At 35.3% G+C, this 21,131-nt stretch overlaps 1 protein-coding gene and 2 long non-coding RNA genes across 10 annotated transcripts; all 3 read left to right on the top strand.

Annotated features, from left to right (window-relative positions):
* The first annotated feature begins 495 nt into the window (after positions 1-495).
* Positions 496-6,242, top strand: LOC126376235 (cytochrome P450 4C1-like). Of its 5 annotated transcripts, XM_050023529.1 has the most exons (10): positions 496-721; positions 1,682-1,789; positions 2,846-2,955; positions 3,087-3,177; positions 3,537-3,722; positions 4,015-4,400; positions 4,496-4,564; positions 5,184-5,352; positions 5,434-5,607; positions 5,999-6,242. In XM_050023529.1, the coding sequence occupies exons 2-10, from the start codon at positions 1,780-1,782 to the stop codon at positions 6,160-6,162; spliced, it is 1,359 nt and encodes a 452-aa protein (XP_049879486.1). In that variant the 5' UTR covers positions 496-721; positions 1,682-1,779; the 3' UTR covers positions 6,163-6,242. The 5 variants fall into 5 exon arrangements, with proteins under 5 accessions (XP_049879486.1, XP_049879466.1, XP_049879495.1 ...); XM_050023509.1 differs by lacking the exon at positions 496-721 and having other exon boundaries at positions 1,318-1,789; XM_050023538.1 differs by lacking the exons at positions 496-721; positions 1,682-1,789 and adding an exon at positions 2,264-2,299 and having other exon boundaries at positions 2,868-2,955.
* A 6,424-nt stretch (positions 6,243-12,666) lies between these two features.
* Positions 12,667-16,194, top strand: LOC126376264 (uncharacterized). Of its 4 annotated transcripts, XR_007567700.1 has the most exons (6): positions 12,667-12,790; positions 12,958-13,007; positions 13,269-13,745; positions 13,824-13,946; positions 14,142-14,327; positions 15,241-16,194. It is a non-coding gene; the product is annotated as an uncharacterized LOC126376264 (long non-coding RNA). The 4 variants fall into 4 exon arrangements; XR_007567701.1 differs by lacking the exon at positions 12,958-13,007 and having other exon boundaries at positions 12,686-12,790; XR_007567699.1 differs by lacking the exon at positions 12,667-12,790 and having other exon boundaries at positions 12,797-13,007; positions 13,269-13,478.
* Positions 16,195-18,572: 2,378 nt separating this feature from the next.
* On the top strand, positions 18,573-19,867 carry LOC126376421 (uncharacterized). The gene is made up of 2 exons (XR_007567719.1): positions 18,573-19,315; positions 19,805-19,867. It is a non-coding gene; the product is annotated as an uncharacterized LOC126376421 (long non-coding RNA).
* Positions 19,868-21,131: the final 1,264 nt, after the last annotated feature.

Here is a 21,131-nt window from a genome sequence, read left to right as displayed (position 1 = left end):
TAAGGGACGATTATTGCCCTTTAGGAGCCACTTGATTATCACCAGGAAAAAGTGTAATGTGGGTTATTATGTATGAAATTTCATTTACCGAACCGCATTCACATTGCCTTCTGAGTGATAATACGCGGAGTTCTGCTATTTCCGCATGACTCTATAATTTCACATGTAGTATGTTACTAAGTTCAAAAGTTTGTTAGTTTCTTTGTTGAATATGTGCCTATGGCGGCTCAATAATAACCCTGACACCAGGGTTGATGGGGTTGATAATCCACCTCACAACCCACACGACAGAAGAAGAAGAATAATGATATATTGAAGGCATGATTCACTTTGTCAGTAAATACTAGGTTTTTACCTACCTATTTGTTATATGTTTGCCTTTGGTCTTCTTTTCGTACAAGACCATTAACTCGGCTCCAGGGGGGACAGGTCATCTTCTGCCTTCCATTGGGGGCCTGCCTTCCATTAATAGCAGAATCTATGCCCAGGGATACGGGTGAAGACCACAATGTTTGCAGAGGCGGAGATGGGCGCCATTGGTACAGCAAGTCACAGGGTCTGTAACCTGGAACCTAACAGCAGTAACTGTCAGTACCTACTACTCAGAGGCGGAGGACAGGAGTCCTAGTACGGCGTACGGCTAGTACGGCTTTGAAATAGACTACTCTGGGCGCTATCTCACTCGCGTCAGACAGAGTACTGTGGGGCAGAAGGCAAGAGGGTAACCACTGTTCTATTTTTCCGTAAAAAGTAGCATTGAGAAGAATGCTACATTGACAAGAGCGTGGCTCTTAAATTAGTGATGATGATTTGTTATAATATATTATGTATTCTTTTAACTATCGGAAGGCACGGTAAGCCGTTGGTCCCGGCTGCATTAGCAGTCGTTAATATCCACCAATCCGCACTGGGCCCGCGTGGTGGTTTAAGGCCCGATCTCCCTATCCATCCATAGGGAAGGCCCGTGCCCCAGCAGTGGGGACGTTCTTCAACTTCTTCGTAGGTAAGCAGTAAGCTGAATGTAATAAATTGCTATTAGTACGGATAATAAACAAACGTTTCATAATGAACGTAGAATGCGTTCAAATACTTATCTTCCCGCACATTGTTTCTTTCTTTATTTTTTGAATAAAATACAAAAGTCATGATACTTTCACCATTTACCTTTTTTCGGAATGCAAAAATCAATGTCAGGAAGAGTGTATTGAATTCCGCATCACACCTCTGTGCGCGTGCGACGATGCAATTACACACTGCGTGGACGACGTATAAAACCAACTCCGGACCGGCCGCGACCACTATAGTTGCTGGCGAAGAGCCAAGCAGGTCCTTACTCAACACCTCACACATGACTGCTCATACTTAGCTATTACTTAACCTAGAAGTCCAGTAATTAATACAAAATAACAGTTAGTTCCTAAGAACGACAGCGTGCGTTGCATTGAAACGTTCAAAGAAAATTTTCTGTCATCTTTTGGACTTAAAGTACTTAACAATAAGAATTAATTAAATGTAATTAATACTTTGCTTTTTGTAAAAAGTAACTAAGTGAATTCGGTTAAAGAAAAAGTGTAAATGTCACGGCTGTTTAGATAACACATTAGTTAAAAGTAAAACGCTAAGATTTAAGAGATATTCAAAATGTTGTGGGTGTTAGTATACGCAGTGCTTGTCTTGTCAGTGCTTCTATGTGCGAAGTGGTGTCTAAAACATGATGGATTTGAGAAAATACCGGGACCGAAGGGAGTCCTTCTCGTTGAAAATGCATTGGAGTTTCTGATGGATCCAGGTAAGAGCACAAATAGATTCCATCTCGATAAAGTACATAGTATAAGGAAAAGCTCCTTGGGCTGTGACTATCAAGAGGAGTTACTGCTTCTCATGAAAATATGTTGAACTGTAGGAGCAAAGTCTTATAAGTACTTAACTTAATTTCACCGGAATTAAAACACATAATAACGGGTTCTTACCGCGTTTAACGTTGGGATATGAGACTCCCGATATTTCGACACTGTTGCAAGTGCCATGATCACGGGATGACTGATGAGATTGGAGTGGAGTAGGTAGATCCATACTTTTCTACGGGCAGACATATCTGTCTACCCCTCACACCCTCTTTCTTTGCCGCTTGTTTATGTTAATAACTGCGTAAACTTAAAACAATGTTAATTTCACCGTGTTAAAATTTTATACATGAGTAGGTACATTATTTATATATAAAGTCAAATGGTAACACTATCAGCCACACGGTATTTATTTTTTACACTAATGTTCCTACTAACAATAACAACGTTATCATGTAGGTGTTCAATAATTATGTCTAAGTACATAACAACTGGATAACAATGTCTGGGAGGAAAAAGTCCAAGATTGATGTGATGACGCGATAATTAACATTGGATTATATTAACCCTGGAAATTGATCATTATTACAATATTTGCTTATATCATTTGCGCTCTAGATATCAACTCCCTGCACTCCACCCCAAGTGACAGTTGGGGTTGGTGGGGTTAAGGATATCATATTCCTAATTATGTATTGTCGCCCCAAATGAAGATTTTCTTTTTTGTATTGTTATGCAATCATTTTGTTTCTTTTTCTTTGGCGTCGTACATATTATTTACATTATAAGGTCCCTGTCTCTATCCATCACAATTATATTTTTTGTAGTCTAATGTCTTTATGTTTTCAGTACTACTTATGTATTTTATGAAGAGTAAAACTTTAGAATGAGTGAAACATTATAAGTGCAAAAAGTCTCGCCAATAACAGATTGCCATTTTTTCTTATTGTTTATTTAAGATATTTCTTTCCTGATATACTTACTGATTTGCTTATTTTCAGTGAAATTGTTCTATTACTTCAGATCGCTGGCAAATCAGTACAAACACCTGTTCAAGTTAAAACTCGGACCAAAGATGGTACTTATTGTACATAACCCGGAGGATGTTGAGGTAAGAGCGTAAAACGATTGATTCTGATAACGAAAACTTTTGTTTTTGCGGAGGTTATATTTCCTAAGCTCATTTTCATTTAAACATTAAAGTAAGTATAATAAAGTATCTAAATGTTTGATTGTTTACAGACCATAATATCTGGAGTAAGTAACAGCAGCAAAGGATTTCTGTACAGGTTCATCAAGCCTTGGCTTCAAGAAGGACTGCTTTTGAGTGATGGTAAAATTATTTATTTTATTTTGGCTGGTTTATGCAACATGTAGTCGTCCTCTTTGGCCGCCTTTTGTACGTTTTTAAATTTTTATTCTTGTGTTATAATATGTTCCTTTTGTGCTTTAAAAAATGTTTATTGTAGTGTAGTCTGTACATAGATACTTATAGGTTATTTGATGTGTACGTTTGCATCTCTATTATTTTGTTTGTATACTCTTTATTGCTTTAAAATACAAAGATTTACTTAGGTTAATTCTTACATAAAGCATAGACGAGCTTATCACTAGTTGTGATTTAAGTATATTAATTTAATTGGTTACTTATTTGTTATTTTTGCTCTATTCTTACCTTCATAAATATTTTAGGTCCAAAATGGCAGCATCGTAGAAAAATTCTCACCCCGACATTCCACTTCAATATCCTGAGACATTTCTGCTCCGTTCTAGAAGAAAACAGCAGGAAACTTGTAGAGCAACTGGAGTCTGAAGTGGGGATGCCAAAAACAAATGTGTCATCTTATATCATCGATTTCACTTTGAACTCTATCTGCGGTGAGTAATAAATAATTCATCTCGATTCGATAAAATTGGGCAAACTGTATAATATCAGATATTTTATTTTTTATTCGTTATTTAGGAATATCTATTTCTGATTTTCCGAACATGTCGAAAAATAAATGTTTTGAAAAATCTCCTTTACATTACATGTTTCATTGTAGTACCTACTTAATGTGTACCTACTTTTGAAATTTGTGATGATTCTGCGAAAAACAGTACAAATATTAAAAAAAAATGTACAAATACTTAATCTGTTGTTGGTTATTCAGATATCTTTTTTTTTTAGAAACTGCGATGGGCACAAAATTGGATCCAGAAACAAGTGATGTAGGCAAGCGTTACAAAGACTCTGTACACAAGTTGGGAACACTGTTAGTCCACCGGTCTCAAAGAGTTTGGACCTACCCTGATTGGGTGTTCTCCCTAACATCGGCTGGACGGAAACAGAAAGAAGTTTTAGACCTTCTTGGTTCCTTCCGAGATAATGTTATAAACAAGAGAAGAGAGAACAATAATAATAATTCGCAAACTTTTATCCTCGATGATAAAGATGATGATATTACTCCTGGCAAGAAAAAGTTGGCGATGTTAGACTTACTGCTGCAAGCTGAGAAAGAAGGCATTATTGATGCGAAAGGTATCGGTGAAGAGGTTGACACTTTTATGTTTGAGGTAAGAACCTGTGAAGAGTAATTATGTAAACAGGATTCTGAATACATTATTTACAATTTGATATAAGGGATCATGGTGTTATAATATAATTCCAGGGACATGATACAACGGGGACGGCTCTTCAGTTTGCTTTTATGTTATTGGCGAATAACCCAGAATCACAGGTAAAGAGTCTCTTGAACAAAAAATAATGAACAATATAGAAATAGAACAACTCCGGGCAAAACTCAAGTAATATTCATTACTGAAAGCAGTTTATTATCTGACGACAATATTATATTACAATATAAAATAATATTTGATCCGAGATATACATAACATTTTTAAGCTTTTTTAGAATAGAATAGAATAGAAATTGTTTATTATAAAAGGACGCCACACACAAAGACAAGACAATAACATCACTTATTTTTTTTACAAAACAATTACAAAAAGCATAGAAGGATGTTCATTACAATGATCATAAGGTGGTGGTGGACATCCTGAGATAAAAGGGCTTCACTCAGCACAAGTCGCGGCGTGAACCACGACGCTGGTATTATGTGGGCCCTGTTGGGTGAGGCATGAACGTCGTGTTTCATAAATATACGTTAATATTCGTACATAGATTAAATATTACCAAATTACTTAAAATAGAATGTAGGTGTACATATAATATATTTTATATATTTATCACAAAAACGTATACATACGTAAATACTTAATGTTAGTATTTCAATTTTGCTAGTGGGATGTAGTAAACAAAAATATATTATTCGAATACTGAAACAAAATGTGTTTTAGGAAAAGGTAGCTGCAGAATGCTACGAAATATTTGGAGATTCTGACCGTGAGGCTACCATGAATGATCTGGGGAAAATGAAGTACCTTGAATGCTGTATTAAGGAAGCGATAAGATTATACCCACCCGTAGCATTCATTATGAGGAAAATAGACAAGAATTTAAAATTAAGTAAGTTTTTGTCCAGACTTCAAGCGAATCGACCTTGGAAATCTGTAAGGCACATAGTGATATTGTTTCGTTTTCCTCCAGAGCAGTATGAAGTTCCAGCAGGGATAGACTGTGCCATTCTTATTTATGACTTGCAACGACGCAATGATCAGTTCGTGGAGCCCCAACAGTTCCGACCTGAGAGGTTTCTGGTTGAACCCACTTGGCATCCCTACGCCTACCTGCCTTTCAGTGCCGGTCCTAGAAACTGTATAGGTTTGTTTTTATGTCAAAATTATTACTTAAGTATGTAAAATATATAATCACATAATTGCTGTTTCATAGAATGGACGAGTAAAAACTTTTGGCATTATAATGCTTTCGCTGCACTATTTACTTTGTGTTTTACTTACTTCTTCACGATAATGAAGAATTAAACAGCGTGCCATTTGTATAGTTGTTATTGATGATACGATATCTCCTTATATTGCTATTAGACATGATGATGATATCACCAACATCATGATATTATCATCATCATCATAGGAATATTCCTATGACTAGTCTATACCATTTGAAATCTAAAACAAAAGGGTATTCTGACATGCGCAGTTATACGCTTTATCGTTAAAAAGTTTGTTGATAATAAACCAGGTATAATGTGCAGGTCAAAAGTTCGCGATGATGGAAATGAAGCATTCGCTATCGGCTGTGATCCGTCGCTACCGACTGCGGCCGGTGACCAGGCCTGCAGACGTCGTCTTCGTCACCGACTTCATACTGCGACCCAGAGATCCCATCTATGTACAATTTCAACACAGGTTTACGTAGATTTTTTAGTATGCATAATTTGTAAAATACTAGACTAGTCTTGTGTGAAGCTGTGAAATATAATCATATCGTACTGAATACGGTTTGTTGTTTCATTTTGAACTGCAATTTCTTTATGATCGTGTCAAATAGCTTTATGTTGCTTAAAATGCATTTACAAAATTTTGGTGTGATATAGGTGCCGTGTTGTGTATACTCTTGAAACTGAAAGGGAGGGTCTATAAGACTGCCACAAGACCTATCGTGCTGTATGGTCCCGAGTGTTGGACGACAAATGAGATGGATGAAACAAGAGATGTGAATATTAAGATGGATATGTGGTGGGACCAGAACGGACAAGATTAGGAATGAATATACAAGAGGAAGTCTAAAATTGAGAATCAACAGGTTAACATGGTATGGGCATAAACATTATGAGGAAAATGATGAGTATGAATGTGGATGGATATAGATGTAGGGGACGATCTAAGAAAGTGTGGATGGATTGTGTGAAGAAGGAAATGTGCGTGAAAGGTACTTTTTTTGACGTGGCTTATTGTAGATTTGCCGCAGATGGCATTATTAACTACTAGGTCGAACAAATGGAGAGCGCTAAAGGCTCTCACCTGGTACAACGTTTAAGACAACAGGCCTGAGGGTGCCCAGTTGGGCGCGAACCTCGGCTCAGGGCGTCGTCTGAGAGGAAAAATATTTGAAAGAATTAATCGGACTCTAGTGGGTCGATAGCGATTAACGCTGAATAAAGGAAATCGTCGACCACGCCGGCGGGGTCTGTTGGCAGAGTAGATTGAGCAGAGGAAGGGCGCAGCACTTAATAGGGTGATGACAATAAAACTCAGCGGAATCTCAAGCCCAGCATCGCCATTGTATTTTCATAAAACACATGATGAAGATGAAATTGAAACATGTCACACAAAATTGTATCCCAAATAACATCCACGAAGGCAAACAGTCACACTTACAATGTCACGAATTAAATTAACGTTTGATTATAATAATACGTCCGGATTAAATTAAATATAATATTGCAACGGTTACGTTATATCGATGTCGTCAAAAGGAGAACAAGAAGAGGCAAAGACAATACATAGAATCATATGAAGCATAGACAATAACTTTATGATAGATAAGAATGCATTCAATTTAAGACGCATAGGTTGTGTTCAATTTTTATCACTTCCCCTCATTCTTATCATCCATCAACATACCTATGTTTATCAACTATAACATATAGAATACAGGCATAAAGAAAAATAGTTATTTCAAGTAATACTTATGCAATAATATAACATACACAATAAGCTAATTACACATCAAAAATTTTTAAATTCAATTCTTCAACAAAGTAATGATGCTTGTAATTACATAATGGTTTGGTAAGTACATCAGCTGTCATCTTATCAGTTGGTAAGTATTTAATAGTTACATTAGGGCGTGATACATACTCTTTCACAAAATGATAACGTATGTCTATGTGCTTGGTGCGCTTATGACTATATTCCTTAGCCAACAACAACTTATGTGCGCTCTGATTATCATTATAGATAACTGTGTCTATATGTTTATCAATAATTTCTAACAAGAAATTCTGAATAAAACATAACTCTTTCGCAACATCACTTATGGCTAAATATTCTGCCTCAGTGCTGGATAAGGCAACACACCGCTGCTTCCTAGCTTCCCAGCTAACTATACTGTTACCCAGTTTGATAACAAAGCCTGTATATGATTTCCTATCACTTTTATCATTTGCCCAGTCAGCATCTGCATATGAAATTAAGTTTATACAATTACTTTTATAAAAACAAAGCCCCAAATCAATGGTACCTGCCAAATATCGTAACACACGTTTAGCAGCCACCCAGTGACTTTTATTAAAATTGGTCAAATACTGACTCAGCTGACTACAACTAAAAGATATGTCAGGCCTTGTACAAACTGACAAATACATTAGACAGCCTATTAATTGCCTGAATTGATAAACATTGTCATCTAAAGATTCATTGTCTGTCTCAGCTAAATTACAATTTGCTATCATAGGTGTGCTAATATGCTTACAGTCTAACATATGAAAACGTGTAAGTAATTTCTTTATATACTCTGATTGGTCTAGGATTAAAACATTATTCTTTCTAGTTACACGCATGCCTAAACAACTAGTAAGTGAACCAAGATGTTTAATACAAAATTGACTGTTCAATAAATCAAATAAATCTTTTGTATTACATGTCGAAAAAATATAAAAGTCGTCAACATAAAGAGCTATAATAGTGAGATCCCTTTCATTTCTCCTTGTATACACACATGGCTCACATTTACTTTGTATATAGCCATTTCTCAACAATAAATCATTTACCTTCTGGTTCCACATGCGACTAGCCTGTTTCAAACCATATAGACTTTTTAATAGCATACACACCTTACTTCCATCACAGACAAAACCTTGTGGTTGCTCCATATAAATTCTTTCATGAAGGTCACCATTCAGAAATGCAGTAGTCACATCTATGTGTTCAATAGACATATCTAACTGATTAGCTAATGAAAACAGAATACGCATTGTCGAATGACGTACCACAGGTGAGAATGTTTCAGAATAATCTATGCCTTCCTTCTGACTAAAGCCACGAGCAACCAAGCGAGCTTTAAACTTATCAAATTTACCCGAAGTGTCGTGTTTAACTTTGTATACCCATTTACACTTAATAATATTGGCATCTACAGGTCGATCTACAATCTCCCATACTTTATGATGAACAAGTGAATCATATTCCTCTTTCATCGCTTTTTGCCACTCTGATGAGCTCGACGATGCCATCGCCTCGTCGTATGTTTGAGGTTCATCAAATATAGAGCTGGCGTACATACCAATTTCGTAGTCGCCGTATCTTATAGGTCGTTTACTACGTGTGGAGCGCACAGGGCGGTCGCATACGGTCACAGGGTCCACTGGACGAGTAGCACCTTCCCCTGAAGCTACCGTTTCCTCGCAAGTTACCGGCTGCGCCTCCGGCTCCCTAGCTAAGGATTTGGGCTCAGCAGAGACTGGTGTAGTCCCGCTGCGCTCGACACACATGTCACCCGATTCTGCATCTGAAAATTCATATAAATTTTCTTCATTAAATGAGTTAAAATTATTACCAATTACATTAATATTTGATTCATTATTATTATATTCAGAAATAATAAAATTATAATTGTCATTGCAAATAAAATTTTTATTTATATCCTCCTTTAAATCTTTATAAAATCTATCTTCAATAAAATTTACATTCCGCGACAATATTACTCTCTTTGGATTAGATGGGTCAATAAGTCTATAGCCTTTTGTGGTTTCTGAATAACCAACAAATATGCACAACTTTGCCTTAGCGTTTAATTTACTTGTACGAGTCGGCTCAGGAATCAATGTATAGGCAATGCAACCAAAAACGCGTAGGTGTCCGAGACAAACAGAATGCCGGGACCAGACCTCCTCAGGTACTTGTCCTGTTAATGCAACAGTGGGGCTCCTATTCTTTAAATATATTGCCGTCATTACGGCCTCACCCCAGAAACGGTTACCAAGACCTGACTGAATTAACATGCATCTCGCCTTCTCCATAATAGTCCTATTCAGGCGTTCAGCCACGCCATTTTGTTGAGCACAATACGGTACAGTTAACTGGTGAGATATTCCTTCATTTTCAAGGAAATTTTTAAAACTGTCATTACAGTATTCACCCCCATTATCAGAACGCAGGCATTTTATATGCAAACCAGTCTGCTTTTCTACAAAATTCTTAAAGTGCTTAAAGCAAGTCAGAACATCAGACTTTTTCTTTAATAAATAACCAAAGCTCTTTCTAGAATAATCATCAGTAAGAGTTAATAAATACCTTGCATCACTCCAGCTGGTCTCCGTCATAGGGCCACAAACATCACTATGTATCAACTCCAAGGGCTGGCTGGCACGATGAGAAGATCCCTTCGGAAAAACCTTGGCCACTGGCTTCCCCTCCAGGCAGGCGATACACTCACCTAAGTTATTCTCATTGTCCTGAAAAGATATATTACGTTCTGCACGTGCCCGAAGTGTACACATACCTGTGAGACTAAGATGCCCTAACCTTCTATGCCATAAATTAGCATCCCTACAATTAGATCCAGCAAACTTTGCGGTCTGTGCTTTCTGCACTTGATGTAGAACAGCCATCGAACGCTCCCTTGCAAAGGTACAGTTCATTCTATAAACACCCTTACATAGATCTGCAGACATAACAGGCTTTCCTTGTATATGACAACTCTCATAAATATGACACCCATCTTTATCAAAAATTACTATCATACCCCTCTCACATAATCTACTCACAGAAATTAAATTTTCAGACAAATGTGGAACATACATAACATCATTCAAAGTTTTATGAATACCATCAGAACTTACATGCATGTCTCCTATACTACAGCTCTCAAGTTTTGATCCTTTTTGAGCACAAGAAATAATTGTTTTATTTTTCTTAATATTATCCAGCAAATCTTGATTATTGCACATGTGAGAACTCGAACCGCTGTCCACAATAAAGTCTATATCAGCAGCTGTGTAATATGAAGAAGCAAATACAGTCTTTTCTTCATTCGCTTTTTCTTGTTTCTGCCGCTTCAACTTAAAACAACGAGACTTGATGTGTCCAGGTTTCTTGCAGTAGTTACATATAACCTTTTTCTTCACATATAATGCACTAGATGAATTATTCTGGCTCTTCTGATTATCAGTGTGCAGCTTGCGATATTCTTCTTGAATTAATCGAGCACGAACTACTTCTGAAGATAAATTGTTAGTAAGAGAAGCTGTCTCCAAGGCCGATACTAATGTGTCGAAGTCCTGAGGGAGCCCAGATAATAGAATCTCTGCTATTTCTTCATCTTCAATGATTTTTCCGATGTCCGCTAGCTGCTGCACCAGTGAGAATACTGTGTCAATATACTTGGTCATGCAATCATAGTTACTGTAGTCCACACGATGAAGTTGACGGAGTAAGTTAACTCGTCTAAACAAACCTTTGTCTTCATAAATATTTGCCAGCTTTTCCCAAGCTTCTTTAGCTGTCTGAATTCCATGTAGTAGCTGATAAAGAGAGGGTTTTATGCTTAATGATATCCGTGCAAGTGCTTTTGCCACCTTCGATGCGTCCGTTTCAGTACCAAGGACCGCATTCCATAAGTTTTCCAATATTAAAGCGTGTTTAATGGCAAACTTCCATGCGACATAGTTAGAAACACCGTCTAATTTTTCAAAGCTGAAGCCTCCGCTGATCACATTGCAATTCTCCATGCGGTTTTGCGATTCGGCCATTGTTCAATAAATTCACCGCTTACCAATGTGTCTTTTTTTTTTTTATTGTCGTCTTTTCTTCTTCCTGGGCAACTTAACCTGTTGGCAGAGTAGATTGAGCAGAGGAAGGGCGCAGCACTTAATAGGGTGATGACAATAAAACTCAGCGGAATCTCAAGCCCAGCATCGCCATTGTATTTTCATAAAACACATGATGAAGATGAAATTGAAACATGTCACACAAAATTGTATCCCAAATAACATCCACGAAGGCAAACAGTCACACTTACAATGTCACGAATTAAATTAACGTTTGATTATAATAATACGTCCGGATTAAATTAAATATAATATTGCAACGGTTACGTTATATCGATGTCGTCAAAAGGAGAACAAGAAGAGGCAAAGACATTTTTTTTTTTTTGGTTAAATTTGCCCCGAGAAGGAGCAGGCAAAGGGACATAGCCATACAGCCTGGTCAGATGAAGTTTTTCTTCATGTATTATTTCTTGAATTTGTTTTCTTTGTCTTCAGTAAATTGTTTTCGAAGGCCGGAGCCATTTCTTTTGTTTAATTATTTGTCTTCATCCATTTTTCATTTTGTCAAATATCAGGAATAAAAGTCTTAAATCGGGTATAGAAGTCTTAAATCAGGAATAAAAGTCTTAAGTCAGGGATATGGAGTCTTAAATCAGGAATAAGAGTCTAAAATCAGGAATAGAAGTCTTAAATCAGGAGTAGTCTTAAATATCTTCAGTAGTTGTTATTAAATAGTTATAAATTGGGAGAAAACATTCTCTTTTCTTTAAAAGTTGCTGAAGGGAGCGCGGGATTTCTTCAGCAGTATGGTATATTTGCATGAGGTGATCAATGAATAGCAATCTTTGTAAGGAAAAACAGCGACATTCAAAAAAGATGTGATCCAGAGTTTGGATGGCATCTTGACAGAAATTACAAAGAGGGGACGATACGATATTAATGCGAAAAAGATGAGCGTTAAAACGACAGTGACCTAAACGCAAACGGCAAATTATTGTGTAGAATTTTCTATTCAAATATGTGTTACCTTGGGTGAACCAAGGTTGTGAGATATTATCCTTAACTTCAGCAAACCATTTGCCTTTATTCTGAACGGTTTCTACCCAAAAAGCTTTAAATTCAACTTTTAACTGTTTTTTTACCAAGGATAAAATGTCAGTATCGGGGATATAACAAGATGAATTCACATTGGTAGGAATATTTGCGATTGTTTTGGCAAGAAAGTCTACTTTTTCGTTTCCAACAACACCTATGTGAGATGGGGTCCAAAATAAGGTGATTGATTTTGACATTTGGGATAATTTTAAATATTGTTCTCTTATACTGTAAATCAAGAAATGATTATTAGAATTTAGTTTGGGATTATCAAGGGCACTAAGAACGCTCATACTATCTGTGACAATTAACCAGTTATTATATTCCTGTTTCTCTATATATTCCAGTGCCTTTAAAATAGCCATAGCTTCAGCGGTATATATGCTAGCAAGTTCAGGTAAACTAAACCCACACCCTCCTTTACAATTCAAGTCATAAAAAGCTAAAGATACAGCATTAGAAGATTTTGAACCATCCGTATAGATTTGTCTATATTCTTTAAAAGAATCTAGAGCTAAATATACATCTTCCTTAGTTTTTAAAGACTTATCAATTACTATAGATATTAAACAAAATTTAGATTCGAAGGAGCCTAAGTAACATGACAATTTAAAATTTTCGTATAAATTATAATTTTCTTTATAATTTATAATTTCAGACAATTCCTGAGCTATATAAGGAAGGCTAGAACTGTTACCAGAGGAAAAACAATGAATTATTTTCAAGACAAGAGGATGATTAGTTATAGATAGAAGTTTAAGGATAAACTTGGATTTTAAGAACGAAAACCTTAATTTCAACGGAGGGATGTTGCATTCCACTTGCAATGAGATTATAGGGGTAGACCTCATAGCTCCAACAACTATGCGTAAACACTTGTTTTGAATTTTTTCCAATTTTTCCACCAAATATGAGACATTACCAAAACAATAAAAAGCATATTCAAAGTGACTTCTAGCTATAGATTTATACAAATTTAATAGTATTTTTGGGTCTGCTCCCCAATAAGTACTAGCCAAAGATCTCAAGATATTTACAGCTTTGGTTGCACGATTTATCAAGCAATCAACATATTTATTCCATTTGAAATTGCTCTGAAATGTTACACCCAGAAACTTTGTGTTTTTCTCTACTGGTAGTATGTTTTGATTGTATTTTACATTTATGGTTGTTACATTAGATTTGGAGAATAAAATTACTTTTGTTTTTTCAGCATTGATTTCAAGATTTAGTTGATCGAAATACAATTTTAGTTTTGATAAAGCAGAGTTTAATTTGTCTTGGACTTCTATTTTATTGTTACCAGAGGTGTACACAACTAGATCATCTGCAAATTGTAAGTTTTGTACCTTATTACCTAAGATTAAATTCAATTTATTGATGTACAGAATGAAGAGCAAAGGACTTAAAATTCCACCTTGAGATACTCCTTTATATGAGTACCTGGGACCAATTAAAGTATCATTGTTACATTTAACAAAAATTTTCCTACAATGTAAAAAATTATAAATCCAATTTATCATTTTTGCAGGAATTTGCAGAGAACCAAGAATAGACGCTAATGTTTCTAAATTAACATTATTAAAAGCTCCAACAACATCAAAAAACACACAACAAAGGATTCCTCTAGAGGACAGTGCATCATGTATATCCAGATTCAAATGATTCAGACTCTCCCGAGCTGAACGACCACGCCTAAAACCAAATTGATTAAAAGGTAAAATATTGTTGCTTTCTACAAAAAACTCCAAACGTTGTTTAATTAATTGTTCAAATACCTTCCCCACACACGAACTAAGTGTGATGGGACGATAAGAATCTGCATTATTAGGGTCTTTGCCAAATTTTAAAATGGGAACCAAGCAATCTGTTTTCCACTCATCTGGAATAACGGAATTAAGCCATAAGCAGTTAAGTATATCTAATAATATGTGGAGGATGGATATATTTAGCAATTTAAACATTCTGTAAGTTATAAAATCCAAGCCACAAGCTGTGTCTTTTCTGGATCGAAGAGCTGACTGCAATTCTACTATTGTAAAGGGTTCAATAAGAAAACTATTGTGAGGAGTGATGGTAACAGAATTATTATCAATTTGAAAATGTCTTTGTACTGTATCAGGGGTGTATTTATGCAGAAATCCCTCAAGCCAATTGGAATCAGAAAATTCTGGCGTTACTGAAAAAGTCCTATTAAATTTCCGTATTTTCTGCCAGATTAGTTTCATAGGTGTGAGCCTGCTAATGGTTTGACAAAATTCATTCCAACTATTACGACGTTCCTCTTTCAAAATCCGTTTTTTTAAGGCTTGGGCCTGTTTAAAGTTAATAAAATTTTGGAAGCCTGGGTTTGTTTTAAAAGTAATATACGCTTGTTTGCAGTCATTAACAGCTTTGGTGCATTTTTCATTCCACCATACTAGAGGTATCCTTTTTTTTTTAAAAGTTCTATTGACAGATGCAACATAACTTCTATCTTGAATTGAACCAATTACAGATTTCTGCACAGCAGTCAAAATAAATGAACAGAATTGGTTATATGAATTTTGAATATTTAGAAAATCTACTTGAAAATTAACAAACATTTCACCAACAGTTTTTTTATACAATTTCCAATCTATTGATTTCAGATTGACATGCTGAGGAAAGTTCAAGGAGTGCATTGGAGCACTGACTACAGGATCAACAATTAACTTAACAAGAGTGGGCAAATGATAACTACCAAGAGAATCCGAATGTACCTTCCAATCACAAGACAATGCTAATGAAGCAGACACAATAGTTAAGTCAAGTCCATTAGCCCTTCGATCATAAGAACCAACAGTAGTTGGCTGACCATCGTTCAGAAGAACCAAATCATTTTCATCTATAGAATCCACAATAGATCTACCCCGAGAATCAACACTAGAACAACCCCAAATGGAATGATGAGCATTGAAATCACCAGCAATAAAAATAGGTTTGGGAATACTGTTTAACAAACTGTTAAATTTATTTTTATCGAAGTGTGTGCTACCTGGACTATAAAAACTAACGAAAGAAATAAACTTTTTATTAATTTGTAATTTAATAACTATGTTTTGTAATGAATCATCAAAATATGATTCAATTTTTTTATAGTTTAATGTATTTTTAATTAAGATAGCTACACCATTGTGGTCATTACCACAATCGTTTCTCACAATAGTGTAACCTCTCATTGAAAATTGTATTTGTGGCTTAAGCCATGTTTCGGAAATTAAACATACATGTATATTATTTTCATAAAGGAAGTTTTGCAACTCTAGTTGATTGCTTAGCAAACTTTGTGCATTCCATTGCATAATATTTAGGACTTGATTTGTGAATTTTGATTATTTTTATTTTTAAACTCAAAAGTTTCTTTTATGGTATCTGTAATTGTTTTTGAATTTATATTGGTGTTCTGGGTTTTATTTAAATGAATAACTTTAATTATAGTTTCTGTAATAAGATTCAATATATTTTTGTCAGACATGAATAAGTCAAGCAAATTTTTTGTTTGTTCAGCCTTATTAAGTGATGGGAAATTTTGAGCATTAAATAGATCTGAGAATTTAGCTTTAGTGTATTTGTTTTTGTTTTCTGCAATCTTTAGTTTTTTGACAGGACATTCGCCTGAAATAGAAATGTGGTTTCCTTGGCAATGAGCGCATACGGCCTTTTCAGCAGGAACTTGGCATTCTCTAAAACTGTGTTTGTCAGAACAAATCGAACAACGTTGAGCATTTTTGCAAAATTTGGCCATATGACCATATCTGAGGCAATTGAAACATTGCTTAACTGGTGGTATATATGGGAGGACAGGAAGTCTCCACATTTTGATGAAAACATAGTCAGGCAAGCAAGTCGAGGAAGCAAAAGTAATGGTAACAGTTTGAGTTGGTTCTAGTTTGAAACCTTCATCAACCTTTTGTTTTTTCAGTATACGTCTCACACAAATAATTTTTTTGGAGCTCGATTCCAAGGCTTTGAATACTTGATAGTTGCTCATTTCGGCGGGCACACCGGTGATAACTCCAGTGAGCTCGGTACTCCCTGCCGGAATAGAGGCCTTTAAACATTGGTCTCTCAAGAAAGTGGTATTTTCTAAGAAGGCGTTGGCCATATTCGGTCTGTCGAACACTACTCCCATTTTGTATTTGTTGACTTTCTTCAGATATTTGATGCCTTTAATTGACCGTACAAAACAGTTATTTAGGTACATCATGTCTCTCGAACCGATGGTTTTGTTCGGATCTGTGCTCTCAATAAATACAACAAACTCGCTGCCTGCTGCACTGTCCTCAGGATATCGCCTGTTATAATCAATGACCCTGTAAGGGGTGTACTTATCCGGCTGTGTTTCATTGGAGTTGCTGCCCCGTTCCGTAGAGTCCGAATCGGTAGACTCCTCCGCCCCCGAAGTTTGCGACGGAGGCGGTTTTCCTTTTTTCCTCTTCGGGGGCTTCGTCATTATGACGAGCCCCACTTGTCACGTATGTACACTTTATACAATAAAAATATTTATACTCGCTATTATATTAATTATCCTAAGTAAATATATACAAAATTAACAGTATATACAACTTTTTCCGTATTATTACGAATTTACAAAATTAAAATCGCCCGCCTTCTTCAAGTGTTCCCGCGCTTTTTTCTCCCGGTCATTCAGAGGCAAAGACAATACATAGAATCATATGAAGCATAGACAATAACTTTATGATAGATAAGAATGCATTCAATTTAAGACGCATAGGTTGTGTTCAATTTTTATCAGGGTCGGTATCGGGGCCTGAAAGGTACGAAGACTCAGAATACGACTGACAAAGAAGAATGTAAGAAGAATACATGTTGTGCCGACCCCACATAGAGTGGGATAAGGGCAGGATAAGTAGGTGCTGTGTTAAGGGTTGGACAACTTCGTTCTGCATGTAAGTATCTGAAATGCTAGATACAATACAGTTCACATTAAAATTTAGAGTTTGGACTGTTACTGGGCAAGTAATTGTTGTCCTAAACCAATGCCAAAGTAATATTTGAATTCGTATTTGGACAATATAATATTTGAAAGAGACAAGGAAAGTAAATTGGAGATCTCATATCTTGTTTGTTGAATAAGTAACTTATTAAAATAGAAATGATGTTTGTTTTGAACAAACAAAGTTAAGAGATATATAGAATATATATGAAGGAAGTGAGTCCAGTTAGTTCCAGTCATTGCAAGCTTAGCAGATATAGAAAAGAATATGTCGTGGATACTAATTTATATCATAGTGTTTCTATTGTTGTTGGTGTACTTGAAGCGTCGGCAGAAACATGACGAGTTTGAGAAGATCCCCGGCCCTAAAGAAATACCTTTAGCAGGAAATGGTTTAGATTTCTTGATGGATACAGGTGTGTATTTTATTAAATAGCACAAAATGTGTCTATTTTATTTTTAACGTAGGGATACATTATCTGGGAAACTGTCATACTGACTGGGAATAAGTTATTTAAAATATCAGGAATATGTATTTGTTTTAGTGCTATTCCTTATCTATATGTTTCGAATATCGGCCGATGGAAGCCAATTTTTTTTTGTGTGACTGACTTTCACCAACTTACGTACCTACCTATTATCTTTTTAGTGAAACTTTTTTACCACTTCAGACGTCTGGCTAATACATACAAGCAATTATTTAGACTAAAAATGGGACCGAAGAAATTTATCGTTGTGTATAATCCGGAAGATTTAGAGGTAAGTAATAACATCATAGAAAAAAATATACGTAAGTACTAAGTATAACATACACTTTTTTTTAACATCATAATTATGGCATTAAATACTTGGCTGAAAATATAACACACTAAATCATATCCTGTGAGTAAATCGAGATCTAGATATTATAATACTTAAGTACATTTAATTCGATTGAACTTGGTTGGCTGTAATTGGATACTTGACAGTTTTCAGTATTTTAATAGTATTTTATGCAACAGTTGTATAAGAAGGGTCAAAAAATGCGAGTGGCGTGAGTTGCGTTGTGAGCCTTGGCGAACATCGCAATAAGAGACGCCACGAGCATTTTTTGACCTAGTTATACAACGTTGCATACAATACTTTTTCTACGACGACGTAATTTTAAACGAAACACAAAAATTTTCCAATTTATTTTCCAACGCGCGGGAAAATGGCGGCAAATGTATACTTTTTTTTTATAGTATATCTATGGCACCAAACAAAGTAAAGGTGCCAGTTTCCAGGTCAAAAAAAAAAAAACAACAACAATGCTTTTTTGGCGACATTATAGTACAGTTACACTTTGTAAACAATGCTTTTATAGGCCATAGAGCGTACACTTTTTCAAAGAGTTTAATTATGTATGTACTTATATTAGACTTTTTGGTTATTTAAATGCCAGATTAAAGTAGAGGAGTAGAAAATAGTATTTTATGCAACAGTTGTATAAGAAGGGTCAAAAAATGCGAGTGGCGTGAGTTGCGTTGTGAGCCTTGGCGAACATCGCAATAAGAGACGCCACGAGCATTTTTTGACCTAGTTATACAACGTTGCATACAATACTTTTTCTACGACGACGTAATTTTAAACGAAACACAAAAATTTTCCAATTTATTTTCCAACGCGCGGGAAAATGGCGGCAAATGTATACTTTTTTTTTATAGTATATCTATGGCACCAAACAAAGTAAAGGTGCCAGTTTCCAGGTCAAAAAAAAAAAAACAACAACAATGCTTTTTTGGCGACATTATAGTACAGTTACACTTTGTAAACAATGCTTTTATAGGCCATAGAGCGTACACTTTTTCAAAGAGTTTAATTATGTATGTACTTATATTAGACTTTTTGGTTATTTAAATGCCAGATTAAAGTAGAGGAGTAGAAAATAGTATTTTATGCAACAGTTGTATAAGAAGGGTCAAAAAATGCGAGTGGCGTGAGTTGCGATGTGAGCCTTGGCGAACATCGCAATAAGAGACGCCACAAGCATTTTTTGACCTAGTTATACAACGTTGCATACAATACTTTTTCTACGACGACGTCATTTTTCCTTTTTATTTTATACTTTTTAGTGTTTTGAAACGAAACACAAATCCAATTTATTTTCCAACGCGCGGGAAAATGGCGGCAAATGTATACTTTTTTTTTTATAGTATATCTATGGCTCCAAACAAAGTAAAGGTGCCAGTTTCCAGGTCAAAAAAAAAAACAACAACAATGCTTTTTTGGCGACATTATAGTACAGTTACACTTTGTAAACAATGCTTTTATAGGCCATAGAGGGTACACTTTTTCAAAGAGTTTAATTATGTATGTACTTATATTAGACTTTTTGGTTATTTAAATGCCAGATTAAAGTAGAGGAGTAGAAAAAAACTATTTAAGTTATACTGTTTGACAATTTCTTTGTTTATTAAAATGTGGCCAACCGTAATCGCGCGAAATTTGATATTAATTAAGAAAAATATGTTTTTTTTATTATGTAAAACTTTTATGAGAAAACACAATATTTTAAGAGGTATAAAACAAAAGTATAAAATAATCGTTAATAATTTTTTTCTACTCCTCTACTTTAATCTGGCATTTAAATAACCAAAAAGTCTAATATAAGTACATACATAATTAAACTCTTTGAAAAAGTGTACGCTCTATGGCCTATAAAAGCATTGTTTACAAAGTGTAACTGTACTATAATGTCGCCAAAAAAGCATTGTTGTTGTTTTTTTTTTTTTGACCTGGAAACTGGCACCTTTACTTTGTTTGGAGCCATAGATATACTATAAAAAAAAAAGTATACATTTGCCGCCATTTTCCCGCGCGTTGGAAAATAAATTGGATTTGTGTTTCGTTTCAAAACACTAAAAAGTATAAAATAAAAAGGAAAAATGACGTCGTCGTAGAAAAAGTATTGTATGCAACGTTGTATAACTAGGTCAAAAAATGCTTGTGGCGTCTCTTATTGCGATGTTCGCCAAGGCTCACATCGCAACTCACGCCACTCGCATTTTTTGACCCTTCTTATACAACTGTTGCATAAAATACTATTATTTATTTTACAATATGTGACGTCAAAAGTAGCTCAATAATGGCCACCCGGGCTTCCGGGACTTTTAGTACCTACACAGTTAAAAAATCGCATTCTTATTTTGTAAAACAAAATATTAAAAAATAATCTTAGTAAAAAAAAACGATTGGATAATTATCGTTACATGATAAAGTATCATATCCGACATATTTCAAGTAGCCAATTCTTCTACAGTAATACAGTCATGATAATTATCTAGGTGGCAGCTTAAAGTCGGTTAAAAAAGTTACGTCGCCTCGTAGAAAACATAATCCACAACTCCTGTGTGCAGTGAATCAAATAAAACGTGGTATTATCTGGAGTATTGACATAACCCACCAGAAAAGCGAAACCTGACTTCAATAAAACGTCACAGCTTTTGTGAATAAAGAAATAATCCCGGTATTTACATAATTTTTCATGCTATTTTTATAAAGCTCCACTTTATTTATATTTCC

Source organism: Pectinophora gossypiella, chromosome 2, assembly GCF_024362695.1.
Source record: "Pectinophora gossypiella chromosome 2, ilPecGoss1.1, whole genome shotgun sequence".
Taxonomy (NCBI): Eukaryota; Metazoa; Arthropoda; class Insecta; order Lepidoptera; family Gelechiidae; genus Pectinophora; species Pectinophora gossypiella.
Note: the sequence above shows the minus strand (reverse complement) of the source record. Positions and strands in the feature narration are given on the sequence as shown.

Coding starts and splice junctions, on each gene's coding strand:
- LOC126376235 (XM_050023509.1), top strand. CDS start 1,642: ATGTTGTGGGTGTTAGTATACGCAGTGCTTGTCTTGTCAGTGCTTCTA. Junction 2,956..3,086: donor ATAACCCGGAGGATGTTGAG/GTAAGAGCGTAA, acceptor GATTGTTTACAG/ACCATAATATCTGGAGTAAG. Junction 3,723..4,014: donor CACTTTGAACTCTATCTGCG/GTGAGTAATAAA, acceptor TTTTTTTTTTAG/AAACTGCGATGGGCACAAAA.